Below are 23,527 nucleotides of genomic sequence, written 5' to 3'. Positions count from 1 at the left end.
AGAAGAAGAGGTACATTTCGTACATGCCATGCAGAATTCATATGTCTTCCCTTTCTTCTCTTGATTTAAATGTCATGCATTTACTACATTCAGAAGATATGTTTCTTAAATAACAGAAACTTAGACAAATTAACATCTCAGTGGTTTGTTGTTGCTGTGGGCTTGATTCCACTTTTCAGCACAAGATAGGTTATACACGGCAGAGAGAATAACTAAAGAACCTGGGAAAATCCCGGAAAGAACCAATGACCCATTGTAAACTACTGGCCAGTTTTCTCAGATACCCAAACTGCATATATGCCAACCCTGAGAGAGGTATAAGCATATTTACTAATGATAGTAGTAGAAAAACATAATCTGAGGATAAAATGTAAAATATATATTACTGGCACTAATATTAATACCCCTACTTCGTTGAGGCTAAGACATAGCTAATATATTACATACCATAATTACAGTATTTTTACTGCTAATTTGGATCTGCAGGTCAAAATACTTGGCAAAATGGGCAAAATCCACGTGAATTAGAACCAGAATACAATCAAAAGCATGCTGAAAAAATTAGTTATATTCAACACTCACTTTAACTAGTTTACATGTCTAACTTTTGCCACATAGTTGTGAAGTCCACAATGAGCATAATGACATGCTCAATCTGATTGCTGCATTGCATCATTTTCATATTTTTCTTTACAAATTTGTAATGCTGTCTTGAATTGTCCTTTTTCTGATCATATATGCTTTCAAGTTTAAAAAGACCCATCTGCTCTAAGAATTATCATTCACAAGTCAAACAGAAAAAGCCTGTTTTTTTTAATATCTGGCACCATTTCCTTTAAAAGTACAGACTGGTCCACTAAAAAACTTCATTATCATATTAATGAATCTGCGAGGCAAAGTTTCGATTTAAAGAAACCATCTGTTTTCTTGGAAATGGATCAAAAACAAATGCTGTAAATATAAAATTAGGAAAGTACATGTAGCTCAATGAAGGACAAATTAGCTCTCATGCTATTTTTATGCTGCAGTCTCTACTTTTAGAATATTCTCAAAATTTTATGATGAGTGCTTTTAAAGATGATAATATAAATTACAAACACAACTTTTATTGCTTTATTGTATTTTATTTTTTAAAGTACTGGAAAAGTGTGATCCATATACAGGCATAATGATTACACCAAAAGCATAATTGTTGGCAATGATGAGATTGGCCAAACCTGAGACTTGGATCCAAATGGAAAGGGGTGAGATGCCAGACAAAGCATGCACTTCAGACCATTCAAAAACCCAGGACATATCAGTGTGTTAAAAATTTACTAAATAACACTGATCATAAACAGAGTGCACAGAAATTAAATACAGCACGAGCAAACACCGAAAGTCAACATGCATCAAAGATGGTGATGAAGATATCTGTGAATGAAATAAATATCACAAAATAGCTACTGAATTAAAAAAATAATGTAAACCACCTGTTTATGAATCAACATTAATCCAAATAAATCCAAAATTTTGAATGGATAGCTTGAATTTCACACAAAGGCTTCAACTGACTATAATCTTATTCCATTCTACATTGAGCACAGAAGCAAACTTTAAAAACCAGTGACACATAGTGATAGCAAGAGGATGTAATGTACAAGAGTTATTACCCTTTGTCTATATGACATGGGCTGAATTCAGGAGGTAGCATGCTTAAATTCCTAATGTTAATGTGATCTGCCGATGTCATAGTGGTGGAATGTGTTTATTGGTTTATTATGGTTATATGAATAATGGGAGACAATCTATGACTGGCAGGGAAAATTTTCAATAACCCTATAGAGCATGTGGCTCTTGCTAAATGTGCTTCTGTTTCAAAGAATTATAAACTATTCCAGGTCTTAAGAAGCCAAACATTTGCTTCAACCATTTAAAGATTTTTCAAAGAAAGACAAACACATGATGCAGATAAAGCCATTAAAAAAATGTAACCGACGTATCTTAAGAATTACTTACTTTTGCCCAAGCAGTTCCAGCCACTAAAACTGCTCCTTTTCTTAATGTACCCCTCTTAATTAAGGCTGTCACCAACTTCCTGTAACAGACAAATATTAATGCGACATACTGATGATGACAACAATTTTATTGCAACCCTGGATGACTAGTTTAAGATTTGTATAAAAAGCATATATGAGTAATGCTTTTGGAATAACAGTGTGACCAATCTGGTGAAATGACATTGTCAAATTTAACTAAAAAATATTAATAATGAAGAATTTTTGTTTGTGCAAACGGCTTCATATACCATTAGTTTGATGGATGTACATTTTCATAAATATATCTCAAACAGTTTCTGAATTATGATCTTGAAGCCCAATTGTGGCTGAGAGACTGATGGATGGAAGGAATGAATGGATGGGACCCTTTTCTATAACACTTGCCAGCATGAGTCAAATTTGTTGTTCACCATAATGAAATCTATTGATTCTATATTAAAATAATAGGATAATAAGGGAAATTTCATAACTGATGCGTCATACCTTTCAGAAGCTGAGTGCATTTTTTAAAGGATGGTCCTATTCAGGAATTTAAATAAAACATGGCAGATGCTGTTAACTATAACACCAAGAAGAAATCCATTGATTCACACAAAAATCTTACTATAGTAAACCAAGCTAAGGAATGTATGTCCCTTACTTTTACAGAACCTAAACAATAAGGGAATACTTTCAAGGACGAGCCTATTTCCTGTGCTGTTAATGGAACACTAGCATGGCATTTTCGAGGATGTGACTATTTCATGTGCTGTAACTAGACTACTAGGACAGTATTTTGAAACTGAATCTTTATTACGATTGGTGGCAAGAACAAGAGGTGAGTATTTCCAAAGATGAGTGGGGTACACTGATGAGACAATTTCATGTGCTATAATGCTAAGGGAGTAATTTCAAGGATTGGTCTATCTCACGTGCTGTAATTAAAAAAAAAGGATTTTGTTGATATAGAACTCCACTTGAAACCTGACTGAAGTTTCACAGCAAAAATAAACAAATTAGTTTGTTGATGTAAATTTTTGGTGTAATTTTATTTCTAATTTATTTATGAACCTTCACCATGAAGAGTTAAACCCCCCAGAGGTATATAACATACACTTTAATAACGGTATGTTAGCATACTAGGTGTCATCCATTTCTCTCGAATAGCAGTAAGGTTACAGAATGGAAAAACGTGCAAAGGAAAACTTAAAATAATGACCCATGACCATGACCTTGAAAATAGGATCCACAATGTGGTATGCAACATACCTTCTACTGTTATTGAATAAGTATACAATATTCACACCTTACTCTTAAAAGGCTTCAAAGCAGAATAGGAAAGAAAGTGTTTTTGAAAACTTAAAGTGTTCACATGCAGCCTTGACCCTGAAGATAGTACCCCCAATGAGGTATGTGACACAACTTCTAATGATGATGTAAATGTACATAGTTTCTGCACTTAATCTAAAAAATTTCAGAAACAAACGTGTGATGAGTGATGGAAGGACAAATGAATGTATGGTTAGGCAAACAGACTGAAATGCAGATATTATCCCTTGTGCTTCTCTGAAAAGATGAGAGGATGAAAAACCTTTATGTTTAGTTATCTGTATTCTCACCCTCTGCCAGGATCTGTCTTGGCCTCCACAACCCGCCCCTCCACCAATCCTTTTGGGTCAGCTTTCAGCTCCATAAGCTCTGCCTGTGTCACTATAGCCTCCTGAAGCTGGTCTAGATTGGTACCCTAGTAATATCAACATGCACATACATAAATATCTCGATGTGTGCATGGGGGTGTGCATACATGCATGCGTGCGTTGTGTTGTTCTGTCTGTATGTAACTCTACCTCCTCCTGAACTTCCGGGTGGATACTCACCAAACATGATATATATGTTGACAATGTAGTAACTGTCATCAAACGGGGTATGACTTTTGGGATACTCACCTGATCCCTGGGAGGGAGTCACAAAATGTCAAACATATAAAAAAAATTGCACATAACCTTATGTGGTGGAGGAGGACTGGGGAAATATGTATTAAGAAGTGCAAGGAAATGCCAGGGCAAGTAACACAAGTAGCTCTTGTTAGAAATATATTCCTAAAATACAGATGTCCCACCAGAGTGACTGATAACTAACGTAATTGCAAAACTTAACTAAGGCCTGATGGACAGACAAATGCAATAATGGATGAATGAATGACAATGGTAAAATTGGATGCCATTACAGTGTTTATGATAGGACATCAAAATATCTTGCCCCAGTTTCACTCAATATTTCATATTCTTCCTCACATTTTGATCCAATACAGTAAAACCTGACTCAAAAGGACAAATGGTTTAGAAGACCACCTGAAACGAAAGGCCATATTTTTCATGCAGGAATCACTTAAGTTATAATGAGACCATCTGTCTTGAAAGACCACTTTTTTAGCAGAGTGGATGGCCTCTCAAGACAGACTTCATGGCAATATCTAAATCTTAAACAAGAAATGAAGCTGTCAGAAGACAGCAAAGCTTGCAGCATATATTTATTCAGAAAAAAAGAAATCTGTATTTGTAATACCTATGATGAAAAATACTTAGTGATCATGAAAACAAGTCACGTGGTTGATGAAAGGTCATAATTATGCCTTTTTTTGACATAGTTAGTCTGTACTTTTATGGCTGTATGTTCATAACCAGTCTGGTGACTGTACAAGCAACAAATTAAAAAAATTCACCTAAAGATGTAAGGCATTCATAATCACTTAAGCATAAAATCTATGTCGCTGTAATATATCTGTACTTTTTACACTATGGTGTAGTACACATCAGGATGCATGCACAAATCAACCATCATATGTATATGAGCAATAGTTTTTGAGAAATTCACCTGAACATGAAAAATATACATGATTGCTGGAGCATGAAAACAAGGTCACAATGACCTACTTTTGTTACTCAAATAGAGAACTCTTCAGAATGCATGTACATATTTATTTTCATGACTGAACAAAAATGTCCCAGAACTAGACCTACATGTGCAAAATATATGTGCTTACTAAACCATGAAAGCAAGCCACAGTAACCTACTTTTTGTGCTGTGGTATAGCACTTTACATGATGAATGTAATATGTTTTCATGAGTGTACAAGCATCATTGTCCCATGAACTGACTTAAATGTGAAAATGTGTACATGCTCACTTGAGTGAGGAAGATAGATCAGAGTAACCTACTTTGATTAGTGTATTACTCTATGAGCATCATGCAAAAATGAACTTTCATGATGCAGAGGTAATATTATCTGTGATAACTGACATAACGTTAAAAGGTTTATAGTTACAGATGCATCTACCTACTATGACATGGGGTATGTGGGTATAGCATGCAATAACCCATCCACCACTTGATACAGGCTGGATGAAAATGAAACACATGTGAATAATAATCAATCAGTTGGAACTGCACTGAAGGCCTAACATTGAAAATTCTTCTGTAGAGTGTTATTTACTGTCAAAACAATTCTCTTCAGTGGAGAAAAGATAGAAACTCTACAGTAAAAATGAGAAGTTTATAGGCTGATGTTCATTATTTACACCATTATTTACAGCATCCTTGCACCAAACAAAATAACTCCTATACTCCCAGTATTGTACATGCCTATTGTATCACTAAAAAATCTACAAAAGATTACAAATGGGAATACATCCTTGGTAACATCATACATAAAGTCTATATATCAGTATTGACTGTGCAAGTCCATACTTTCACTAACATATCTCCTGCATAAAAATTAGAAGTGGGAACACATCAATACATCCTCGGTAATAACAGACACATAAGTCTAAATATCAGCATGGTACAAGTCCCCAATTTGACCAACATTCTCAAAATTCCCTATCATTCTGAGATTTCTTTTATTATCTTGTATATCATAATTATTATTTTTATTTCACTGCTTGCATTTTCATGGATAATCTCCATATTCTTACAGCATTTTGCAATCACTTTTTTCTTTTATATGCTATATTTGCAAAGTGTCAAATTTAAAAGTTTTTTCAGCAAGTTACCCCAAACGTGATACGAGTCCCCACTGAAAGTGTACAAGAGTGTCCTCTTACAAAACAATACATTTAAATAATTTTGTAATTTAAAGTGTAAAATCTGTAAACAACTTAATTTTATCATAATTTCAGTCATGGTGTAACATATGATTGACTGATGTCCCATCCAGGTAGAGATCAGTTTCTTCAAGCAAAGGTAAATGAGACAAGATCCAACCTTATGGTACATTATTAGAAGATATAGAAGAGATTTCCCCTTGTTCAACATTCACACAATATAATCTTTTGTCGAGCCAACCATTTATCTAAATGGAAAGTAAAAAAAAAATTTTTTTTACATTGACCTTAATCTATGATGTGGACATACACATGGACACACATAATTTTACACTGACCTTAATATAAGACATCAATATACATATGGATGACAAAAGTGATTGTTGTGTTGATCTCTCACCAAAGTGGGTTTGATAATAATATATAAAAGTGCATTTTTTTTGTTTTATTTACGAACCTTGAGTGCTGATATGGGAACAGCCTGGACATCTCCTCCCAAGTCTTCTAGTACAATGTTTTGTGCTAAAAGCATTCTTTTTGTAGCTTCCTGAATTGAGAGAAAGGACAAAAGAATATCTTCGTAGTATACCATACAGGTGTAACAGAGTCGTAACATTACATCGTAAATACCAGGAAACATGCTTAAAAGTTGAGCCAACTGCACAGACCCAGATCTGCTGGCACATTATGTGACAGCAGATCTGGGTCTGTGTGGTTTGTCAGGAGTAGTCAGTAGAACAAATGACATAAACCATGATCTGCCACTGCACTATACAACAGCAGATCTGGGTCTGTGTGGTTTACAGTTCAACTAAACTTATAAGCATGTACGTATGGTACATATTTCACCCAAATATGAAAGATTGTATTTGACATTATTCACTGTATGGAATGTCACTAATATAACACCCAGGAATACCAAGTAACAGGGCCGGCATGAGGCAATATGTTGCCCTGTGCAAAACAGACATTTAATGGCCCATTGTCCTGTCCCATCATTACATTAGTTGCTAATAAGAAAGCTTTTAAGAAACTGATGTTAGTTAAGACCAAATCAAAATGACTTTCATGTGAAAAGATAAAGGCTTTGATGCATTTTCGTACAATTTCCCTCATCTGATTTTGAGCCATTTTGTTTTTGAAGTTATGCCATAAATCAAATCTTGTGTTCAATGATATGAAATTTATTAAATTAACTGAATAATGAAAGATGACATTAACTTCACAACATCTAATATTATTCAATTATTTTTTAAATTTCATATTTAATGAAAATACTTCCAAGAGTCACAGTATAAATAAGAAGTACTCTTCATATGTATACAAGTACTGTCTCATATGTATACAAGTACTGTCTATGCTCACATATTGTTTAGTAGGTTTGACTCTTGTGGTCTTTGGTTGCCTTTTCTTAATATATAATTTTTAAAATAATTAAAGCAAATAAAATACAGCTATTACCTTAACTCTTGTTAAGAACAAAATTGGAGACCAATCAAATTATCAAATGTTTCTAATTCGTGAGCCAAATAAGTTCCTTTAATTTTATTTATTACTGTACTTGAAACCATACCAAAAATGGAAAATAGGTAACTAAAATATGACTGACAAAACTGTGTAATCTATAATTACAAACCCCTTAACAAGAAATTTTACCAAATCTGCATTTTCTTTGCATTCCATTGGCACTTTATTTGCATTTGAAATGCATTTGAATAATTTTAATTTGGGTCCTACTTGCATTCCATCCATTGCAGCTGTCACCTCACTGTTTTTGTTTGCGTGTCAGAAATGTATTCTGATTTTGCATTGCTGCTTCCATTCATCATATCCATTTATATTTGTTCCTTCACCTAAGTTGGACTTTCCATTCCCATGATTATTCAAGGGACAGAACTCTGCCTTTCTATCTTGTCTTATTAACAGGGTGTTTTAGTAAAACAGAAATTGCATACAGTGCAAAATACAACAATACATTTACTATAAATATAAATATAAAAACATCTTGAAAATAAATTTTGTTCTCTATTCACTTAAAATAAACACTGTACAGATTCAGCTGTTGGTGATGGCATCGCATCAGTGTTGGTTATTAATGTAAACCTTAACATGAACAGTGTCATGGATTTTAAGTGGTGAAAAACTGACTGCCAGAGCAACGACTCTAATTTTGGATGATTATATGGGAGGGCTTTTGACCATGAATATTCAGCAGCAGTTCAATGTCACAGAATTGTATAAATCCCTTTATTTATTAAATCCATGTACTCAGGTTTCGTTTTTTGTGTATAATGATACTCAAGGGTGATTTATGTATATTGTACAGTATTTTGAAACAGTGAGTTCAGTTCATCCTATGCCACATGTGCAAAGTACTTTTGATGGGAAAAACCGATTCAACAAGCACACAGATGATGCATGGTTCACATTGTCTGTGCATAAATGCCTCACCGTAGAACGAAATATTTACATTACAGAATGTCTTGTCAGTAAGCAGTCTTCTCAAGGACTAGCACATCTTCAGCTGTAGAGGTATGTGAGTTATTTATTAATTTCTTGTGTATAAGTTATAACTATTGTACGACCACGTTTACTTTTTGTATATTTTCTATGCAACTCCAGCTTGCATAGTATAATGCAAATATTTTCTATTCTTGTATGTGACTTAACAGGAGATCTGTATTAGCAATAAAGTTGCATTTTATTAAGAACTGTTTAGTACCATAGGATTCTTATTGGACACAGGTAGGTTCGCTTCTGAACCTGTTTATTGCTTTGTAATGTTTGTGCCAACAATGTAATTTGTATAGCTTACCGTATATAACGCCATTACGTGTTATTGTATATGTCTGTGTCATTCTTAGTACACAGTGTTAAATTTAATTTCAGGTGATCAGAGTCAATGAGGAACCAGCTGTAGAGCTGACCACAGAAATTGACCATATCAGCTGTAAAGCTGACCATAGCAGCTGTATAGCTGAATGATCAGTGTGTTACTGGTTGAGCAGCAGGTAATTAGGCATTGCTGACCAATTGGTGAGCAATGATTGCTTGATTGACCAAGGAATTGAATGGTGGTCGGTGACTACCTGTACTGCTGATTGCACGATTGACCAGTGTGACTCGTAGCCAAGTATGCTAAGTGACGGAGTGTTTTGTGTAACTCCACATATGTAATCTCTTAGCCGTGGGCTAATTTTGGGAGTGTAAAGATATTTTGTATGATATCTGTCCCATGGTTTCATCATTTTACTATCTGAGTAAAGTACCTCATTTTACTATTTGAGTAAAGTACCTCATTTTACTATTTGAGTAAAGTACCTCATTTTTCGCTATTTGAGTGCATACATCATTTTACTATCTGAAATTAAAGTACATCATTTTTACTTTTTTAGTAAAACACATCATTCTTTTCATTATGTGAAATTACCGTGAATCATATTTACTATTTGAGTAAACAACATCATTCTTTTCATCGTGTGAATTACTGTGAATCATTAAGCTTTGTCCTTGTACTGTATAAGGTCATTTACTTGTATTCACATTTAAGTTACATTATTAGGTTCGTGCGGATTGTGTTAATTTTGTCCAATATCTGGATCTTATACACGCATGTATTAATCATAATTTTTTCTTCATTTGAGTCATTCATCAATAAACATTGTATTTGTATCACCATCAAAAGAGTTCTATTATAAATTTAAAATCCAACCCAGTTATCTTGTTACAAGCAATCAATTTTTAAACCCAATCAATTAATATATTCGTGTTTTGTTCTGTTATTGTTTATCATTCATTATCTGTGTTTTCCATTTTCTTCAACCGTATGCATCATTTTGCTTGCATTCTTCATTCCATTCTTTCTTTCATCCATTCATTTTTCATTACTATGCATTTTATTTTTGTTTCAATGGTAAAATTAAAATTAACCATTCAAAATCTGCATTAAATTATTTGATACTCACCAAATCTGCTTCTCGCTTGTCTATTTTATTGATTGCTACAATTATTGGAACTGAAAAGAAAACATACATGATACAGACTGATATACAGTTAAACCTATATAATCTATGAATTGTCCAAATTTTGCCAACACATTATCAGGTCATTAAAAGTCTTCAGTGCTCAAAAACTGGTAGCCTGACACCCAGGTCCCCTCTAATTTCAGATCGGGCTAATCATATATTCTAAGTGAGGTGCCCAGCAGGCTTGTAAAAAGAATTAAGCTTGCCTCAGAAAACTTGGATGGCACTGACGAAATGCAGAAATGTATTTTCAAGATGTTGACACCTGCCATAACTGTGCAATCTAATTAAAATCAGATCACCAATTGGAATGGAGATATGATTTTCATCAAATTGTAATATGGCATTTCATGTTAAAAACACAATTTTGTTTTCCTAAACCCGATGACACAGTCATGTCTCTAGAAAACGCAGTTTTTAGTAATCTATGAAAATATAATTAAAAAAACAAATGACCACTTTCAGTATGTGCCCATTACATGTAGCATGTATAAATGGTAAACAGTCATGATTGTAGCTGATGTAAACTATCCCTTGGGCAGTTTAAATAGTAGCAGTTAAAAGGCAGAGAGGTCAGATATAAACCACCATTTCACATATCACTTAATTGGCTGATAATAGCTACTGAGATGTGTTTGAAGCCTGCAGTGGGTGAGCCCACTGTGCTAATTTGCATAGGCAAGATCAGGAAGTGGAACAACCCAATATAGGTAATTCAAAGAGATGATAAATACATGCAGGATAAGAAAAGTTACTGCATATCATTGCCCTAAATGAGAACTATTAAAGCCATGTGTATTATAGATTTCTGATGTGTATTATAGATTATATATATATTCTGAATTATGACCCTGAGGATACATCCTAGTTCCACCCAGATCCCCTTGAGCAAGTGAACAAACATTTTACAACCATGTGAACATCTACAACCCTCAACAAAATTGCAAGGTTTTAAGTCTCCACTTTGATCATTGTAAACTGAGATGTGCTAAAATCATGACTCCAGAAATTACTTCACATATTACAAACAATTATATTGCAACAAAAGCATCCCTACCCCACAAAACTCTGTTCAGGTGATGGCCCAAAATTCTGAAACAGTTGTGAACATCTAGAGACCATCTCAAATCATATTCAAAATTTCAAGACTATACATAACTGTAGAATTTGTTGCACAACACTGTGCAAGTGTCAAAAGAGGTAGGAAGGATAATTACTAAATTTTCTTCACATAATACATGGATAACAATAACAGTTTGCACTAGATTAACAGTATGAGACTGTACTACACTAATAAGTAATAAACCATCAGTACCATGAGACTGTACAACAGTACTAAGCTTATTTTGAAGCTCATGCATCAGTACAATGAGACTGTCCTGCAGTAATAAACTTATTTTTAAGCTCATGCATCAGTACAATGAGACTGTACAACAGTAATAAGCATATTTTGAAGCTCATGCATCAGTACAATGAGACTGTACAACAGTAATAAGCATATTTTGAAGCTCATGCATCAGTACAATGAGACTGTACTACAGTAATAGGCTCATGGATCAGTAGACTGTACTACAGTAATATGGTTATGTTGAAGCTCATGCATCAGTACCAAGAGACTGTACTACAGTAATAAGCTCATGGATCAGTAGACTGTACTACAGTAATATGGTTATGTTGAAGCTCATGCATCAGTACCAAGAGACTGTACTACAGTAATAAGCTCATGGATCAGTAGACTGTACTACAGTAATATGGTTATGTTGAAGCTCATGCATCAGTACCAAGAGACTGTACTACAGTAATAAGCTCATGGATCAGTAGACTGTACTACAGTAATATCGTTATGTTGAAACTCATGCATCAGTACCAAGAGACTGTACTACAGTAATAAGCTCATGGATCAGTAGACTGTACTACAGTAATATGGTTATGTTGAAGCTCATGCATCAGTACCAAGAGACTGTACTACAGTAATAAGCTCATGGATCAGTAGACTGTACTACAGTAATATGGTTATGTTGAAGCTCATGCATCAGTACCAAGAGACTGTACTACAGTAATAAGCTCATGGATCAGTAGACTGTACTACAGTAATATGGTTATGTTGAAGCTCATGCATCAGTACCAAGAGACTGTACTACAGTAATAAGCTCATGGATCAGTAGACTGTACTACAGTAATATGGTTATGTTGAAGCTCATGCATCAGTACAATGAGACTGTACAACAGTAATAAGCATATTTTGAAGCTCATGCATCAGTACAATGAGACTGTACAACAGTAATAAGCTCATGGATCAGTAGACTGTACTACAGTAATATCGTTATGTTGAAGCTCATGCATCAGTACCAAGAGACTGTACTACAGTAATTGGCTTATTTTAAAGCTCATGGATCAGTACTAAGAGATGTGGCTAATGTTATACAATGGCTGACATAAGAAACTTTTGAATATTCACATTTGATCAAGTCAGATTACATGTTTAGATTTAAACTTACATGTTTTTTACTGTAAAGACCACAGTTTATAGTAGTCTATTACCATATATATTAACATATAAGTTGGGTTCATCTGCAAACAACAGAGATCTATCTGCAGTCACATAATGTGCCAGCCAAAGCAGTCTCATCTATAATGAAAGACACTTATACATATATTACCAAACAGTGTCTTTTGAACAATTAAAAACGTTTTCACTGTATTCCATTTAAAACAAAGTCCTGTCAGGATAAATAAATGACTAACCATTAGCTTGCCGTGCATGCTGAATTGATTCCACAGTTTGCTGCATGACCCCATCATCTGCTGCTACTACAAGAACGATGATATCTGTCACCTGGGCCCCACGTGCTCGCATAGCTGAAAATGCTGCATGTCCAGGTGTGTCAAGAAATGTGATAGATTCCCCACTGGATAATTTGACTGAAAGGGAAAAATAATGTAGCTGATGTACTATTTAAACAAGAAATGTACTCAATGGAAAATAATGTCTGAAAGAGAAAGCAGCAAACTTTTACAGACTTTTTTTGTAAATCATGTTTCATTAAGCTTGAAGGAATTCAAGGAATGCAGAGATTTGTGACATATTTTGACCAGCTCATTAACAATACACAAATTCAATAATTTTCCAGGATGGTGCTATATTTTGCCAACCAGCTGCTAAAGTTAGCACTGAAATACATTGATATACAATTATCTAGTTTATCAGAAAAGTGCTGCACTCTGGAAGTTTTGACTCTGGATTTATTTTCTATTTAACTTAACTCATACCCAATAAAAGCTTTTGCTTTCTTCAACAATTTCTCCATGTCATGAAGTTGTCTTTTTAAATGAATAAAAGTTCAGTTTACTGCTGTATTTCTGCAGATTTATTTGCTAACAAATTTGAATCATTAAATCACTAATACATTCTTTAAATTACAGTTTTTTATCATCATGAAGTCAATCATTATAACATAATTCTTGATATAATGCAATTCTAATTAGAAGGGCTGTTCCATTAAAAAAATACATAGGACCGAGGGAAGGCACTTTTAACGTGGGGTACCCACTCATAGATGCAATTTTAAATTTTTTATCATTTTAAAATGAACACTGTGAAATCAAACTATCCTGGCATATATTTTTTTTAAACTGCCTTCCATGGGTACTATGTATGTTTAAATGGAACAGCCCAAACATAATTCTTGATATAAAGCAATTCTCAATATAACATAATTCTTGATATAAAGCAATTCTCAGTATAACATAATTCTTGATATAAAGCAATTAGTATAACATAATTCTTGATATAAAGCAATTCTCAGTATAACATAATTCTTGATATAAAGCAATTCTCAGTATAACATAATTCTTGATATAAAGCAATTCTCAATACAACATGATTACATCAAGGACCCCATTTAAAATGTCAAATAAACGAGTTCTACTTACCAATTTTATTAGCTTAAAGATTTTCGCAAACCTATTTTATTCAAGCCTGACATTACAAAAGCTTTTAACAAAAGTCTGCCTTTTCCTCTAATAAGCTACTATGGTATTTAACATGTGTAAGGCACTGTATTCCTTAATAGCTAAAAGACACTCAAAACAGCCATCAGCACAAATAAAAAATGCAGAATGGCTAGGTCAGCTGTGCATGTATTCATAACATCCAAATTAAGTCTGAATTTCTGAGCATGCATTAGTAATAATCCTTTATATGACCTGAAGTTGATCATGTAGCAATAAACAACTGCATATCTGATAAGCATGGCGTCAACTTAACTTGCTGTTTTTTTAAGATTAGTAATCAAAATCTACCAATACAAAGTGCATGCATTATTTTGTCACCAGACATGGTTGTTCAATTGCGTAGTGTATGCCAAACATAACTTTCTTCAGCCATTTAGGATCTGACTCCAATGTACAATTTGTGTATACAGAATGCCCATGCAAGATGGCCAGTATACATAAAGCTGATATACCACAAAGGCTACTAGTGATGTGAACCTGAAATTGTGATATTAATAGCAACAGACCTCTACCTAATATGCAAATGACTGTGCTGAAAGCAAAATAAACACATGTAATTGGAGTAATTCGTTTCTCTATGTGATGCAAATACTGCCCCACATGAATGAATTTTCTAGTGAAGAAATCAAGCAGAGATCCTAAGGTAATCAAAACTCATGAGATGCAAATACAATTCTTGCATTGCTCAAGCACCAATTTCAAAGCAAAGAAATAGATGAAAAGAGTAATGTTACTCTATAGAATATTGACCCTAAAGGGCTTTCACTGACCTAAGTCAGGCCTAAATAAGTAATGAACACTGACTGGTGTATTTATGAAAACAAGATACCCAAGTGTGGAAATGACGTAAGGTCTAAATTACCAAATACACACTGAGTCTATATTCAAGAAACACAAATTTTCAGTTGGAAATCTTAATTTTCATACATGATATTATTTAACAAGTTTGTGGATACTCATTATGCTGTGACAAAAGGTCAAATGGTCAAATGCAATAAATATCATTTATTGAGAACAAATATCCTAGTTACTGCATGATGCAGAATGGTGCATACATTTCTGCATGTGTATATAACAGGTATATGTACATGTATTTGATTGACAGGGATGTATGCTGAAGCTAGATAAGTTTTCTGAGAGGATCACCAAAAAATTTAAAACCATTTATTTTTATATTACACATGGTCATCTGTATGCATCCCTAGCTAGGCCACTGATAAAAATCACAAGACATGTTACCATTGTATATAGTTTGTACAGGTAAAAATGGACACCAGCCATGGTTGGGTTTACAGTGCTGGTGTTTCTCCCATATGTTTTTCTAGTGTGCCATAATGGCTTCAATAAAATACATGATGGAGTTCCACTAGATTGAGTGGATGTCCACTAAACTTTAGATGCAGTGGACATCAACATACTTGTAGTGGACACTTGGCAGCTTGCCCCTCAGTCCATGTTGACCATACTGAGTGGACAATCCATAATAAATGATGCATGTACTGTAGGTAGTGATCAGCTAAGCAATCAAAAAAATATACTAGTATTGCTGTGGTTGTCCTAACCTGAACAAACAATGACTCTAACTGCTTGTATTTATACTGAATGCATTTGTATGTCTGTGTATTACGTAGAATGCATTTGTATGTCTGTGTATTATGTATGTGCATCTTTGTACATGTCAGCATAAATGCACAAGTCTTTGTCAGAAAAGAAAAGAATAAGTAAAAATCTCCATAGAAACAATTAAGATTTATTTCTTCACAGTACTGTAATCTGTTATAGAAATTTCACTGAAATAAAAGCAGTGACAGATCTATGAACTGGTCTCTGGCTCTTACAATTCTGAATGAGTTTCCGCATTATGATTTGAACCTAAAACTGTATAAAAAAACCCACAAAAAACCCAAATTAAAATGATTAATACAAGTATAAATTGAACATGCCAGTATTACTTATAAAATGTTCCCCGCTAATGGGAAATGTGTGATAAGTCAATAAAGTAATTCATTTTAGTGTAATGATAATCAACAGGAATGAGACGAGTTAGATCTAATTGGACACAAAACTTGTAACTTGACTTGCTTATGGAAAGTGTAATGCAAGTCTACACACATATCTAAAAATCTGAGATCAACAAATAAAAGATAATAAACAATAAAGTGTAATGATGGAATCTTGTTCCAACAGCTTTTCAGTAGTTGGGCCACATCTGACCAGAAACTTAACCCTACCTCACATTTATCTTAGTTGATACCATTGAGGTTTATGTTACCAATAATACAATGCTATTAATCCTGTGTCAAAACTGTCTGGTAACTGGAAATTTTTCATGCAGGATTTTGTTTAGCTAGTAGCCATTATACCACAAGCCAATATAAAATGGAACAACAATTCTTAAAACTAGCCATATTCCTTTAGCAAAAGTCAACCATCAGAGATAACCAACATAATGCACATTTCTTCAACTGAGCAATGAGAAAGGGTAATACAGTGTACTATATCACTGCCTTCCAATGTGTCAAGATGAAAATGAAAGAAACTATCAGATGCCTCATTTGTTGATGTGTTGACAAAATACAAACATTTGTGTCTTCTTTCTTTAAACATTGGTAGTAGTGACTACTTATTATAAGATAATAAGTAGCCAAAACATCTGGATTATTTTGATTTGTTACTATTAATAATCACCCAACACTAAGCTATGGATTATATAGAAATAATTTGGGCACCCTAATGAAGGTAACTAAGATCCAATTTTTAATTATAAAATGTTTTTCGCTGGAAAATATATATAAATTACATTATAATTTTCAACATCAGCTCCTATGGGTCTTTCACATTGGGAAAAATGATTGTCTGACATTAGGTTTTCAGTGGATTTTTCTGTACCTGTATATGATAAGCCCATCTCAATTAAAACTTCTTTAGTTTTATTTCAACTCAAGAAAGCTTCTTCTAATGTCAGACCCATTCCCTCACTTTCAAAAGGTTTATAAGGTAGGGCACTTGTGCTTATCTTAAAACAAGCAGCCTGGATCATGGGTTATGATGGCAGAAATATTTTATGCTTATCACATGAGAAATACAATAACAAAGGTTCTAAATAACAGTATGGTTCACCTTTGGAGTGTTAGCCACCCCAATGTTTAAATATTTTTTTAAAAACATTTTAATACAAAATATTAAACACTGATGATGACAATGTCATCAAATGCTACTATTGATGCCAGTAAATTGATACAGGTACCACGCCTATGTCATCTAAGCTACCTGAAAATGCTCCTATGTGCTGTGTAATTCCACCAAACTCCTGAGCTACAATATTGGATTTTCTAAGAGCATCAAGTAGAGTTGTCTTCCCATGATCTACATGACCCATGATAGTAACTACTGGAGGGCACTTCACCAGGTCAGCTGGGTCAGGCGGTGGTCTGATGGTTAATAAAACAATGTCCAGTTAATCATAATAAAACATGGTATAGTATATGGCACATTCTGAACAACTATCAAATACCTACGTACAAATGTGTTGTGAAAATCTTTTTATAATAATTTTTTTTAATTGAATCATCAAATTAAAAAAAATTCCAAAAATTTATTCAATTCAAAAATTATCTGCAATAAAACAAAAAAATCATAATAAGTGGGTGTCATTAGGCATTTAAACAGAGGTTCCCCATAGCTGATAAGTGATAACAAAAAGCACTTACTGGTAACCTGACAATTATTTTTAAATATTACAAAAATTGGTCTGGTGTAATTACTATAGGTATGCAAAAAAACTAAAAGTTTGTGAAGATTAAAAATTAAATAAAGAAAAACTGAATGATAGTATCTTAATAACACAATATTTTGTCATGTAATGTTTTTTTCCCAATAATTACATCTCCAGCACTCCCTTTCTATAATGCCATTATTTTAAAACAATTCCTGTTATAAGCTGGGTACAATCATGGAACTCATTTCATAATGAAAAAATGAAATTAAGGTAAAGATCATTTATTACTTTCTTCAATAAAATGTTGCCTCTGTTAGAATGTTCCAAGTTCAATTTCCCTGTCCAAATTCTAAATTATTGTATATTCCAATATCTCTGATATAGCATTCCTTTCTTACAATGGTTACAGCATTTGATTATGTGGTCTATCAGCGAAAATAAGTTTAATCAGTTTTTATCACCTGACATGCCAAAGCTACATAAAGTAATTAACAAATGTATGATAATCACACCTCATCCATAATCAACAAGTTAGAATCATAAGGTTTGGGTTCAATGCAACAAAACATGAAAAGATGTTTTTGTTTTGTTGTAGTTGTTGTTGTTGTATGGTTTAACGCCATTTTTCAGCACACGATAGGCTATACATGGCGGTCAGTATTAGTGGTGGAGGAAGAACCCGGGAAAACCCCAGAAAGAACCACCAACTCATGACAAGCTACTGGCAAGCCTTCTCACATACCCACATTGGCTGAATCCAAGACTCGAATCCACGTAGACAGAGGTGAGATGGCAGTGATCCGTAACGGACAGCGTTTTAGACCACATGGCCACTCGAGGCCCCATTTTTGTTTTGTTGTTGTTGCTGTTGTAGGGTTTAATGCCATTTTTCAGCACAAGATAGGCTATACATGGCAGCCAGTATAAATGGTGGAGGAAGAACCTGGGAAACCCCCGGAAAGAACCACCGACCCACAAGAAGCTACTGGCAAGCTTTCTCACATAACCACATTAGCCGAATCCGAGACTCGAACTCACGCAGACAGAGGTGAGATGGCAGTGACCTGTAACGGTGAGCACTTTAGACCACTCTGCCACTTGGGGCCCCCTTTTTTGTTTTGTACTTGTTGACTTAAATAATTTAGAAATATCCTTTAGTTACAGTTCCACACCTGTCTGTTGAATAAATGAGTACAGCTAAACAATGATGCTGTTCCCCTTACTACAGTGCATATGTTATGCCGACGGGTCCGGAAAAGAGGATTTTTGATTTCTTCAAATTATGTTAATTCTGATGGTAACAGTGTCACATTTGTGATACCGACAATTAAAGATATTGCTTTTTAAGTTAGTGATCACCAGGAAACAATGAATGTTTGAGCTACTGGCATGATAAGGATGACAATGACTCGGTACCAGCCACTCTGTCAAAAGCGAGCGAGGTTCTAGATCGTGTAGCAGACATTGGATTGCTTAAGTGACACCCATGCTATTCTTTATGAACATTTGATTTGCATGTCACTGAAAAAACATAACAACATATCTCAAATTAATATAAAAAACAGAAGACTATTGACAATTTATTTCATTAAAATATATAAAGGACTAATTAACTAGTTACTTCACTAGGACATTTTCAAATTCTTTTTATTATTCATCAGACTGGTACATGCATATGCATGCCGACACATTCAATGATGGTAAAACTGATAGAAGATGATGACTGATTCCCTGTTCCCTCCCATCTGTTGGGGTGTTCTTGTCGTCCCCTGTCTGACCTGTTTCGTTACTACTGTAACTCATCAGAGGGAATAATTTGGGTTCATTCATATGTTCAACTGATCCAGTGGTAAAACTTATTAGTTTATCATTTTTGTCATGATAACATGTTGTTTGAAAATTTAATTAACATTGCACATGAGTTCAGGTAAACTTCTTGACATTAATTGTACAAGTATAAACAGTTAACTAATTGTATATCCAATATCATGAACATGTACATTGACATGGACGTAAACATTCTGAAAAATAAGCTACGATTTTGTATACAGTAATACCTCGAACATTCATGAACATGAATGAACCCAAATTATTCCCTCAGTCGCGGATCAGAAGGAATTGCGAATGTTTGGTACGAGTCACTAAAAATGCTAATAAATGCTTATTTCTAGGGTTTAAACCCTAAATATGACCCAAATCATGCTCCCAAAGCACTTTAATTTCATTTAAAAGTTATCTTAATACATTATCCTTAAAAAGAGAAATAAAAGGTTGACGTAAAAATAGAGTACAGTATCGCCTAATGGGTATTTGCCACACTAGCGCATTTACGGTACAGTACATGTATACTAATATTACCCCAATACTAATTCATTGGCTGCGGTTTTCTTTTGCACTCACAGTAAGGTAAAACCAAGTAACGAATGGGACTGTAAACTTAATGACTGACGTTTTCTTTGTCATTGTCAGGAAGGTAAACTAGGTAAACTTCACATGTCACAGAAGTCATATAACGAAGGTACAATTCAATAAAATAAAGAAAACGTACATAGAGGGTACCAATGAAAATTTCGCGAATCCAGAAACGCGAATGCACGAGGTATTACCGTATAATACTTCTTGGTTATCATGTTAAAACAAAAATCCTCATTCTTTGTGAAACATTATAAACAATTTTTACAGTATGTGTATAATGAACTTCATTACAAGGTGGTCTCACTGTCAGGCTGAATACTCAATGGCTCCAATGAACAGCATTATAATGAGGGAACACTGTCTGCATAATGTACTTCATTACAAGGTGGTCTAACTGCCAGGCTGAATACTCAATGGCTCCAATGGACAGCATTAAAATGAGGGAACACTGTATAATGTACTTCATTACAAGGTGGTTTCACTGTCAGGCTTTTATACTCAATGGGTCCAAAGGACAGCATTATAATCAGGGAATACTGTGTGTATAATGTACTTGTTTATAAAGAGGTCTCCGTGTCAGGCAGTATTCTCAATGGCTCCAATGGACAGCATTATAATGAGGGAACACAGTCTGTAAAATGTTATTCATTACAAGTTGTTCTCACTGTCAGGCAGCATACTCAATGGCACCCTTATGTAGCTTTATAATGAGGGACTACTAAATATATATTAGGCAGCATGGCTGTTTCTGATTTTTTTTTATACCTCCGAAGTTCTAAGTAAAATGTAGAATTTAGGTCTACACTGCATTAACCAGGAAACGATACAAGCTTAAGAGACAAAATTACTGTCATAACTGTTATGAATGGTGCCTCTCTTGAAATTTAGCATTTGACCTTTTCCCACCAATAAATTAGGATCTTGCATGTTTCTTTAAGCTTTTCCTTCATAGCTGATAGAGCCATGCCAGACTAATGACTGAAAGGGTGCAGGATTGAATCACACCATCCTACCAGCCAGGGTGAGCTACTGTGGTGAGTCCTTGGGCAAGGCAATATATTTGCCCCGGCATTAAATAACATATGTCTGTTTTTGTGTAGTAAAGCAGCAAACAAAACAAAACCAACCTTTATGACTGACATTTCATAACAATCTAGTAACTGCTGAAAGGATGAACAAGGACAGACTGAGGCAGCCACAGTCTTAAGCTTCCTTGTATTAGCTGTTAAAAAAGATATGCAAAAATGTTCAAAACCAGTGGGGAATATCATTCTTTGCAAATGGAGAAAACTATTGACAATTGGTGATGCTTTTCAATTATAGCTTTTTTCCATGATAAGTCTATTGTGCCAGTCTAGCAAATAAATCTGTCCAGATTTTGGGGCTGAACTTAGTATCAGATGAAGATATTCTCAATAAGTATTTTGCCAAACTTTTGTACAACTGGAGTTTGGGCAGACCTATTATTGAGCATGTTCATGTCATCAAATAACAGAGAACTGATTCCTATGTGTCTATAAAACACTAGTGTTCTGGACAATATAAAACTCTTAATCACAAATTAAAATTTCCTCAGCCTCCATGAATCAATAAGTGGGCCTGAGATTGCTATTTCCCTACTAGCCAGGAAATTTGGCTCAACAGGACGCCATAGCATGAACTGTCTTACTTTCCAGTTTTTGATTAGTCAAATGTTTTTTTGTAAGAAGTTTAAATTGGCAATGTTGACAGACAATACACACCAGTCAACACATGCTGGTTGCAGGGCCAACTCATAAGCTCACATAGCCCAATATCCAGATGAGGTAATAAATTATAGCTACCTCCATGGTTGGTCAATACAGTTTGACAGTTTGATCCAGTATAACATTCTTGGGACCCAGAAAAGACATTTTCAATCTAGAGTAGTCATCCATAAATGTGATTTCAAATTTTGTATCATCTTTACATAGGGGGACCCTGGGTGGCTAAGTGGTCAAAGGTACTTGCCTTTACAGATCACTGAAATGTCACCTCTATCCATGTGGGTTCGAGTCCTGGGCTCAGCCAATGTTGGTATGTTGCCAGCAACTTCATGTGGATCCATGGTTCTTCCCAGGGTTATTCCTCCACCAAGAATACTGACCGCCATATACAGCCTACTATGTGCTGACAAATTGTGTTAAACCCATAACAACAACAGCAAAAACTACCATTTTCCTATGATCTGTGCAAGTGTCCATAGCACCATGGCACATATTTTTTCCCTGGGTACCATGTATATTTAAATAGAACAGCCCTTACCAAGTCCCAATACTTTTTATCCCATTTGACCCTCCTTGTCCCAAGAGCTGCAGTAACTTAGTTAGACAGGGTTTGTAATATAAAATATGTTACTCATATTACGTGTCCTCCTGCAAATGCATGTACAAAAAGTTTGGTAACAAAAAATTAAACTATCACTACTATTTCTGTACATCTTCAGAGACCCAAAAATCATACACCTCTTGCAGATGGTCTCCATGGCAACCTATGTACCAAGTTTGGTGTTCCAGACAGACAATCTGACTGAGAGATAAAGGAAATCATAATACTCCCCCATTTTAAAAGGCACCAAGTTTCTTTTGGCTTCTTGTTGTTAAAATTTAAAACTGATGACAGAATTTGATACCAAAGCAAATTAGAAATGAAGGAGGGTCATAATTTTGCTACAATACCTTGGATTATGTAAATTAGAGAATTGCTTACTGTCTAATGATGTCTGTACAATGCACTTTTGCTGGTTTACTGGTACTGCTGGCTTTCATTTCTGACCTGTAACCCAGCTTTCTGTTTATCTCAATTGCCATATCTATATCAGGTATCACTAAAATAAAATGTCAACATCAATATAAAACAGATGGAAAATAAATAAATCAAGAGATCACAGAGTTTTCAATTTTCAGATTTTGAATTTAATTATTAAAAATATAATTAACATAATTGACAATTAATTTTTATTATATACTACCTTGATGAAAACTCGGTCCCTTCCTAGGTTTCATCAAAATTCACTATAAATCTGACGTCTACATTAATTGTTAAGTTTCTCATTGAAAAGGAACTTAAAATTAAGAAATTCAATTTCTTACTTCTTACAATGAATGTAACCATATTTATCTATGCAATACATGCAACCAACAATGAACAACACAGATTTTCCTCTGCCAGCCTGCTCATTATTGGTCTACAGTGCTGCAAGTTACAAGGAAAAAT

At 34.4% G+C, this 23,527-nt stretch overlaps 1 protein-coding gene across 2 annotated transcripts in view; it reads right to left on the bottom strand.

The window, feature by feature from the left end:
- LOC149804575 (translation initiation factor IF-2, mitochondrial-like) overlaps positions 1-23,527 on the bottom strand; it is an 80,375-nt gene that overhangs the window by 21,048 nt on the left and 35,800 nt on the right. For both annotated transcript variants that reach the window (XM_089941739.1, XM_089941748.1), the window contains 7 exons: positions 23,021-23,138; positions 17,431-17,591; positions 12,892-13,068; positions 10,087-10,136; positions 6,579-6,668; positions 3,638-3,762; positions 1,999-2,077 (listed from right to left, as the gene is read on the bottom strand). In XM_089941739.1, the coding sequence (XP_089797865.1) occupies positions 1,999-2,077; positions 3,638-3,762; positions 6,579-6,668; positions 10,087-10,136; positions 12,892-13,068; positions 17,431-17,591; positions 23,021-23,138 (800 nt within the window). The remainder of the gene's footprint in view (positions 1-1,998; positions 2,078-3,637; positions 3,763-6,578; positions 6,669-10,086; positions 10,137-12,891; positions 13,069-17,430; positions 17,592-23,020; positions 23,139-23,527) is intronic.

Source organism: Sinohyriopsis cumingii, chromosome 2, assembly GCF_028554795.1.
Source record: "Sinohyriopsis cumingii isolate HCF-2022 chromosome 2, ASM2855479v2, whole genome shotgun sequence".
Taxonomy (NCBI): Eukaryota; Metazoa; Mollusca; class Bivalvia; order Unionida; family Unionidae; genus Sinohyriopsis; species Sinohyriopsis cumingii.
The sequence above is the reverse complement of the archived record's forward strand: the minus strand, read 5'-3'. Positions and strand labels throughout refer to the sequence as shown.